The sequence below is a fragment of the Brassica napus genome, unplaced genomic scaffold, assembly GCF_020379485.1.
Source record: "Brassica napus cultivar Da-Ae unplaced genomic scaffold, Da-Ae ScsIHWf_2452;HRSCAF=3165, whole genome shotgun sequence".
NCBI lineage: Eukaryota > Viridiplantae > Streptophyta > Magnoliopsida > Brassicales > Brassicaceae > Brassica > Brassica napus.
In genome coordinates, this window is record NW_026015783.1 from 21,163 (window position 1) to 30,316 (window position 9,154).

Below are 9,154 nucleotides of genomic sequence, written 5' to 3' on the forward strand. Positions count from 1 at the left end.
TATATTCAACTTTTGTTCGAATGGTTAAGTTGATAAAAGTTACTTATGATGCAACTGATATTTAGTGTACTCAAAGTAAGGTGTTTCTAGCCTAAGTTGCTAGTCGTAGACCAAGTTGTTTTACCCTATAGTGTCTTAGACTGTTAAGCTGTTCGAGTCTTTGTAAACCAAACCAACTTTGGTAATCAATATATAAGCTCTTTCCACTTTAATAGTACTATATGAATATCCGCAGTTCCACATATGGACAAGTTCATTCTGCATTGCCATATTCCCAAGTCAATTAGAATAATCGAGCTAGCAGCTAATTGCTACATCTTTAACATATTTGTATCTTCTTTGCGGTTAAGAGAGTTAATATAATCTTATCCTGACTTTGGTTAAAGAGATTATATGAATCATAAACTCCGGAATGTTTTTAGTCATATAAAAGAAACAATAATACAGTTATGTGAACAAAAGTACGGTTTTCAACCCAATCAAGTGGACTATAAAGACGAAACTAGGTAAAGAATAAAATTGCTAAATACATTTTCATGATCCTTGATTAGATTATAATACTTCTTATTATTGTAACTAAATTAAAATAAAAAGGAAATCTTAAATGAATACATAATTCAGCTATGTAGTTCGAAAATAAATCCCAAAAGGAATATGCTAAAATTAAACCAATGATTTTGGATGGACATGATGGAATCCATCTTGATGCAGAAAATGACGAGAGAGAGGCATGAATTCACATTTGTCACCTTCTCATCGCTATCTTACCAAAACTCACCGCTGATCACATTAACTCGTCTCTCTCTTTTTTCCTTTTATGTTCACTTTTTTCTGTTGAGCATTGCTTTGAAACCTCTCACTCTTTTGTCTCTTTCACATCACGACACAACCCCATTAATAGATAGACCTCATTTAATCGCTGTAACGGTTTGATATAAACATATCAAATTACCCTGGTATTGGGGTTCTTTTTCTCCAAAATATTTTAGAGATTTTATAAAATTTCAGTTGTTTCTTGTCAATTTAAAGTATCGGATATATTATAGTTTTGGTACTAACGAAAATATAAAATTAGGAAGATTGAAAATAACGATTTTCGTATATTTTTGTATGCACAAGCTAGCTTGCGATTCTTCAAATTAGCCGTTTAAGCTCAGGTGTATGTAGACATGATTGATTGCATCAGTTTGATAATACGAATGTGAATCTCTCTACATTGGATCTAGCAAATTTTTTAAGATGGTGCTAAAGTAGATCGAAACGATAATTTTTAAGATTTTCTAAAACACGCTCTGCATTTTTATTTATCGAATAGGAAAACATACACAAACGTAAGTCACGTAGAATTTCATAATATTACAAAGTTTAGGTCATACATTTTTTTGTTTGTAAAATATGTGAATCTCATTACTAAGTATTGTCTAAATGATACAAAAATTCTTGAATCTGAGTAGATTCTGCGGTCGAACCTCCAAAGTCTACATTAAATCTCGCAGAATTGCATGATATCTATAGACCTTGTAAGTAGAATACAGACTGTGCGGTTCGACCGTGCTTATAGCCATTTTCCATTAAATTAAGATTTTCGATTCTTTCAACTCATATAGGTTCAACTCTATTGATTTCACACTGTTTTCTTATAGATCCACATCTTTTGATTTCACACTGTTTTCATATTTCAAAAAGTCATACTAAGAGAAAAAAAAAACAGTTGACCTAGCTAGTTCTAATTAATAGTGTCAGATTATTGAGGCTTACATAAATGTTTTTACTTTTTAGGGTTTATATTGAAACTGTGTAATTTGAGTAACTAAAGAAACAAAGTAACAAACCCTAAACAATCAGATATCTGCCTTAATTGATTTAGATTTTCTTTTATATTTACATTAAATCCAGAAAGTTCGAATCAATCCTAATAAGTATTGCATTGTCTGGTTCATAGGCAATTGTTCTGATTTCGTAAGAAAAAATATTAGAAGAAACCCGAAATCTATAGAAGATGGACTAATTGATGAAAATTAAAATTTTCATTAATTATGTGAATAAATCATTTATAAATTTGAACTATGTATTAACAGCTTCAAAACTTGATGGTACTAAGAATAAAAAAGGTGAGAGTTTCTAATTCTCGGAATTATATTCGCTAAGCTAGAAACAACACAATTTATTTTCCTGAAAAAGTACAACACAATTTTCAAAGAAGATCAGTCCTTAGGCGATTTTCCAGATCAACCAGGCAACAACCAAGGATGAGCTTCAACTGCTACTTTACTCAATAGGCTTAGGCTTAACTTGGCCAACGATTAGAATTCTATTTCAGTTCCGTGTTTTGTAAGACCTTTTTTCTTGTGGGGTTTTCCAAAACTTCAGTATGTTTTTCTAAAGCTTACAAAAGTCAATATGTTTGTACCAGGTGATGTCTTGGCGCTTTTGGGTTGTCCAACAATTGATACAAATCAGATTTATATTTAGTTTTTATAAAAGATAATACAGCAGACTCTTTATATATGCCAAAATATTGACAACATTAGTTCTGCAAATATTTCAAAAACTTAATTACTAGTTTATCACAACACATTTGTGTGTGTGTATATGTATATTCATTTATTTATTATATTTTGTATTGTGAACACAAAAAAACGAAACCGGACCGGTTTAAAATCAGACGCGACGGTGGATGTTCTCATCATCGTCGTCCACAGCATCGGCGGCACTAGCTGCAAGATCAAGAAGTTTCTCCATCTGCACCGTCATTTCCTTAAGAGTAGTTGAAGCCTGGTCATTTTTGCTGGCAACTAATCCCTCCACGCGCTTCATCTGGTCGGTCGAAGACCTAACGTCGTAGTGAGCAGTGTCAGGGGATTGCTTGAGCTTCAGGTTTGCGCTCTTGAGATCAGCCACCACGGCTAAGTAGGCCTTGTGGTACTCAGTAAACGTTTGATCAGCCTTACCCGTCTCAGCCACGAAAGCCGCTGTCTTCTCGGCGTGGGCTATGGTGAGCGCCATCACGGCCTCGGCCAGTGGATTCTAGAGATAATAAAGAGATTTTATTAGTATTAATACTAATGATCATTCTCATTTAAGCTCTTTCACACGTAAAGCATATGCAGTTGTATTTTTGAAACAATAGAAACATATTAAGTAAACATGATTTTTTTTTAATATATATGCAGCTAGCTAATCCGCCAGCTGCGGTATAAACACACTAGATGCTACAGTGTGGAAAAAAGTATCACATTGTCGGATTGTCTGTTTAAAATGTTTTTCGACTAATGTTAGAAGATTTTCGGATTACATATTACCGGACTGCCAAATAAACTGAATAAACCATAATTCAAACGTAAATTTCTTCTGTGATTTAACGCAAACAAAGAGACAGTGGTTTAAAGATGAGTACCAGGCCAATGGGAGCAGCTGTAGGGGGTTGGTGGTCAATGTTTTAACGCAGTAATCTTGGTCGTGGGAGCGATCGCAGATAGCGTCAATGTATTTCATGTGAGGAGAGGCTGAAGCTGGAACTAGGAGTAGTTGCAACGTAATTGCCGCCGCGGCGAAGGTAGACAGAACTGAGAACGTTGCCATTTTCTTTGCGTCGGAAGTTTTGTTTTATTTATTTTTTTCTCTTTTTTCTTCCGGTTGTTATTCAGTTTTCTGTATGTTGATTTGCTTTTAGTTTGTGGGTGGGTATATATACAAGTACACCTAGGGCTTGGTCAGGGACGTTTGATATTCTTGGAAACTACTATATTAAGAATTGATGTAAAATGCGTAAGGTTTTTACTAAAAGTTTGCTTATATTTGCTAAATTTGGAGAACCTATCTAAATAGTATGTGGTTTGTATAGATTTAGTCAACGAAAAAATCGTCTGTGATCTTCTTTCTTTGTTTAGAAAATTGAGCTATGTCGTGACAAGTGTTGAGGTCCTTGGTGATCATAGAAAAGAAGTGGTCTAATCTAATATGAACACATTTCACTGAAGTTTTATTTGACATACATTATACTATACTAGTAGTAGTCCGCGCTGTGCATAATGAAATAGTTTATTGAATTATTTATAACTATATATTGTACTAAGGGATTTGTTGGGGTGGACACTCTTATACCTGTTTGAATTCAGTTAATCTATTCAGATTTCTGATTCTTATATTAGAAAATTCAATCGTATTGGAATATTTATAAATTTTGGTTTGAATTTTGTTCGAATCATTGTGGGTTCGATTCAGATTCGAGTTCGGGTACCCATTTTAATTATGTATTTTTCTTAAAAAAATTCAAATATACTTAAATCGTCAAAATCAAAAAATAAAATAATATAAAACATAAAAATTTGAACAATGTAAGACTAAATATTTAAATTTACAGAATAATTACTCCTTCCGTATCACTTTATGTGGTGTTTAGAGAAAAAAATTTGCTTCAAAATAATGGATGTTAATGTTATTCTAGAAATAAATATCATTTGAACTTTGTGACCAATTACAAAATAATGTGTTTTTTTCTTATTGGTTGAACTAGTTTCATTTAATGATGTTTTTATGCAACCAAGATGAATTGTATAAAAATTTGTATTTTCTAAATCCATGTGCAAAAACCTTAAAACTCACTTATATTAAAACAAAGGGAGTAATTCAATTTAAATATTTGGATGGAGAATAAATAAATTTTCAGTATTTTCAACATTTTTTGTTATTTTTATTATTTACGTGTGACTATGTTGATAATTTTTAGATATTTTCATATTTTTGAACATCTAATAGATATAAAATTTAAATAATTAACATATTTAAGTATATAATTGTGATTGATTTTTAGATATTTTTAGTTATCAAAATATATTTTAGTTTTGACGTCGGCCTTTTAGATCCATATGAGTAATTAATAAGATTGATTTTGTGTTTAGTATTACTTCCAAATCTAGTCCGGTTCGGTTCTTCGGACCCATATTTTATCGAGACTTACTTTCTTCTACTAATATAAAAAAATGTAAAACAAATATTTTAGGCTTATTTATCATACATAATTATTGGACCATATTTTAAGAATACCAACAAAAATGGATGGGCGTCGTGTTAATATTGTTGGGCATGTTGCAAAATCAATGTAGTACTCTAAACTAATAATGTGTATTTTCTTATAAAAAATTCTTGGTACATATAAAAAAATGATAAAATCTAGTGAAAAGTGTTAGATTTGCGTGGAAAATAATGTGAACTCTTCACTCGGCACCTTAATTTTATTTCTCGATTGATTCACGAATTTTCTTTTCTTTTAAAGCTTTACTGATTTCTGATTGTTTTTTAGCAATCTGATTATGTTTCTAATTCTTTGCCTGATATGAAAACTCTATAAAGAAAACAATATTTGGCTAAACTAAATATCTGACTTTGTGTGTGGTATTTTTTACCTCAACTTCTTTAATTCATAACCAATCATAATTATTGATTGTCATCGTGTGCGTAAGCCTAAACCATGGCTAAGTTCGGCAATATACGAAACTTTCAATTTATAAAACATTCTCATTCCAACATTTTAGTTGATGCAAATCTTAATGATTTTGTAATTTATTTCTTTCAAAATGATATTATTTAGTAGTTGTACGAAGAGAATTTCAATTCACTAATACAATAGTTAAAAATGCAGGAACTAAAAATGACATGATTAAATAAAATAGTGCGAACACATAAAATTATCTGCGGTGGAGTTAAAAAAATTAGTTATGTGAGCACATTAATTGTTAAATGACTGTGAAACTGACACATAAACATACTCAAATTGAAATCGATGTGAAGCTGCCACGTGACGAATATAGTGTGAACGTATTAATGACAAATGATTTTCTTTTAATATATATGGATATCATAGAAAAACAAAGGTTATTTTATTTGTTTTCCACAGTGTTGTATAATTGTATTTGTATTTCTTTTGTTAACACACATTTGCATGCTGTATGTAAGAGAAACTGATAGAACTGGATTTTGGTTGAGCTACACAGCATGAGTTTTAAGGTAGAGAGTTATGCTAGATATCACCAACTCAGATATTTTTCTTTTTAACACTTTCATTAATGAAAAGGAAGGATGAAACATCAATGGAGGAGGATACAAAGGTGACACAACAAAGGATCAAAACCAATCTAACAAAAAAAACGAAAGGCTCAACAAAAAATATGCCTTAACCATAAGGGATAACACCTGGCAATATAAGATTGGAACCGATCCTCTTTGATCACACTATCAGCAATGAGATAAGCACCTTTAATGCCTTCACGGGAGTGGAAATGCACACGCCAGTCCAAAAGATCATGAAGCATAAGAAGAATCTTGTCAGTTTGAAGTCTAAGGGATGGCCAAGAGAAAGATTTTGAGACTGCAGTGAAAATGATAAGAGTCGAAATGAAGGACGTAACAAACTTTCATTAGATGCATCAATACAATACACTCTTTATATCTGAGAAGGATCTTCTACTATGCATTAAAACCTATACCACATATCAGCCAAGAGGGTGGAGGAGGTTCCAACCGAATGTGATTCTCTTTCTGAAGTTTCCAATTCAGATATAATAACAACTTCTCATAGCATCAAGAAAACAACACAATACATATTTAAGGAAACGAAAGGGAGATAGTAAGGGGAATAATATACTCAAAGATTACATGAACTGATTGGCAAATCCCCAAAACCAAATCAGATCTTCCCACTTCTGTCCTAAAAGAAACCCCCAAAATGTTTGGAACAATTAAAAACAAAAGCAATAATAATCTTCCTCCCTTTGCAATTAGCTTTAACTCTCCCGGACATTAGAATTAGCTACATCTGCTGCTATATCCCAGCTCCCACTTCTTCTTCCCCAGCTCCCATGCCTTGTCTCTGTCCTTATCGTCGCTGCTCTATCAGCAACCCCAAGAGCCAATTGGTCAATGTCCAAAGTCTGATGAGGTTGGTCGTTGCTGGTCTCTGCTGGATTACACCGCTGTGATAAGTTCATAAGATCGTCTCCAATGTCTAGATCGTCTTCCACTTTCTGTCTCCGGCTCCCGATCTCATCCTCTGCTTCGGCTGATCGCTTGTTGATATTGGTGACGATGGTTGGTAGAGTAACAACTCTTGGAGGTTCTTCTTCGACGAAGGCTCTGAAGTTGTTCCTTGAGGGCTTAACCTTCGTGCAAAACACCTCCATGAAATTGTTTGCACACCCACGGTTATAGGCCACGGTTCTGCTGTTTGGTCTGTACCGGAAATTCTCATACGTTGTCTGCAAAATTCCAACAGCATTTGCTACCAGTTGACTCACAATTTGCATAAGATAACAGAAGAATGATTGCAAGTGAAACTGACCTGGTTGGTACCAATGAGGTACGAGTGAAACCCTGTGAGGCCTCCCACAAACCACAGGGCAATAAAGCAATAGATCATCAGCGCAACCGCCCAAGGTGATTCTCTCATAGCCATCCATACGGTCCGCGTTGATGTTCCATTATAATATTGATGTAAAAAGCCGACATGGAGAACACATACACGCAGAGAAGAGTTGCCGAAGAAACAAACATAAAGAAGTACCTATAGTTTCTCTGCCAAAGGGTAAAGATTTTTCAAAGTGAATATGCTTTCAGTATAAAACTATGAACATCATCTGTTTCAAAGTGAATGAGCTTACCAATCCAATGCATTGGCCCACCCAGGGGCAGTGATGATCAAAGCGCTCGACACAGTTGTTGCAAATGGAACAATGAGAGCAACGAGGAGGCCTGTAAAGCATGCAGGTATCGCAGTATTTGACTCTAACGGTGGTGCCATTAACGATGACTTCCTTCGTCCTAGGAATTTGAACACTAGGTGTCTGTCTTCCATCTGCTGATACTGTTGTCTCATAGCGTAGATCTTCCTCTGGTGGATGCGAGTTTCTTGGAACAATACCAGGATCTCTTGCAGATGTGAAAGATAGGAGGATAAATACCTATCACAACCAAACCACATGATTCAGCAAAGCCAAAAATATAAAAATATTGAATCCCACACAACAAGTGAAAGAACAGGAAGACAGAGTTACGAAACATCTTATGCTACATGACTGCATTGTATAATCAAGTCATTTTTCAACAATCAATCAAAAAAATCTGAGGCTTTTATAAGATTGTGCTAAAATGCTGATTGAATGCTGATGATAACGCCAAATGAACAGCGAGCAAACAAGAATTAAATGTAAAAAACAAGACATCAAATGAGATGTGGCTATCAGATGAGCACCAGAGAAGACTTACATAGACAGTGAACAGAATCGGCACCACCAAGATAGCATATCCAGCATTGTGGGGAGAGAACTCATGGAGAAGATGCCTAGCTACAAACACACAGAATAAAACAACTGGAACCAGGATAAGTAGCACGGTAAGTGGCACTGATCTAGCATCTGGACCAAATATCAATCTCCCACCAAAGACGAACTTCTGCAAAACAGAACAAAAGAACAGAGCAAATCAATGATCACACAGAAGAGATAAGACTGTGCCAAAATCCAGCTCTAAGTGAAACCATAAAACCAACATACACAGAGCTAATGAATCCAAACAACCACTAATACTCCAATGTAGTTTAATTCAAAACCACATCAAGCCATTACGATTACATGCTTTTAGCATCTGAAGCACATAATTTAACTAATGATACTCAAAAAAAAAAAGATTAAGACTTTGCATCATTGGTTTACACTTGCGTAACTAATATATGCTACATAGTAACTCACCTCCCTGTAGATAAACTTCTCAAAATCAACTAAGAACACAAGCATTTTCAGAGCAAAAAGAATCGATTTTGGAGGATACCCATAACAGAAAAACACTAAGAGAATAAAGGGTCAAATGGTTCGATGACGAAAGAGCCTTACATTGCTTCCTTTCCAGGCTTGGTAGACCCGTTGTGTCATTTGAAAAGTTTATCCCCAAACCTCCGGCGCTTTCTCCGGATGAAGAAACGCCAGAAGAAGGTAATCGATTTCGAAAACCTGAAAAAACAGTACCAGAGAATCGCTTGCCGGAAAGGATTTTGATTTACAGAATAGTTAAAAAGGCTAGCGAGCGTCGTCTCTTCCGATGAACGATAGCTTTTATAAAAAAAAAAGTTTAGGTTGTCTCTTTTCGTTTTCCTTTCCTCTTTTTT

General features: G+C 34.3%; 1 protein-coding gene and 1 pseudogene across 2 annotated transcripts; both read right to left on the reverse strand.

The window, feature by feature from the left end:
- Nucleotides 1-2,516: 2,516 nt before the first annotated feature.
- On the reverse strand, nucleotides 2,517-3,683 carry LOC125601131 (annotated as a pseudogene). Its single transcript, XR_007334076.1, has 2 exons — nucleotides 3,398-3,683; nucleotides 2,517-3,027 (listed from the first exon to the last, which is right to left on the reverse strand). The product of XR_007334076.1 is annotated as an uncharacterized LOC125601131 (transcript).
- A 2,867-nt stretch (nucleotides 3,684-6,550) lies between these two features.
- Nucleotides 6,551-9,154, reverse strand: LOC106442166 (protein S-acyltransferase 8). The gene is given in 6 exon segments (XM_013883890.3): nucleotides 6,551-7,253; nucleotides 7,337-7,458; nucleotides 7,461-7,569; nucleotides 7,656-7,955; nucleotides 8,260-8,445; nucleotides 8,883-9,154. Coding segments are annotated over 6 exon segments (1,227 nt in total). The 5' UTR covers nucleotides 8,922-9,154; the 3' UTR covers nucleotides 6,551-6,782.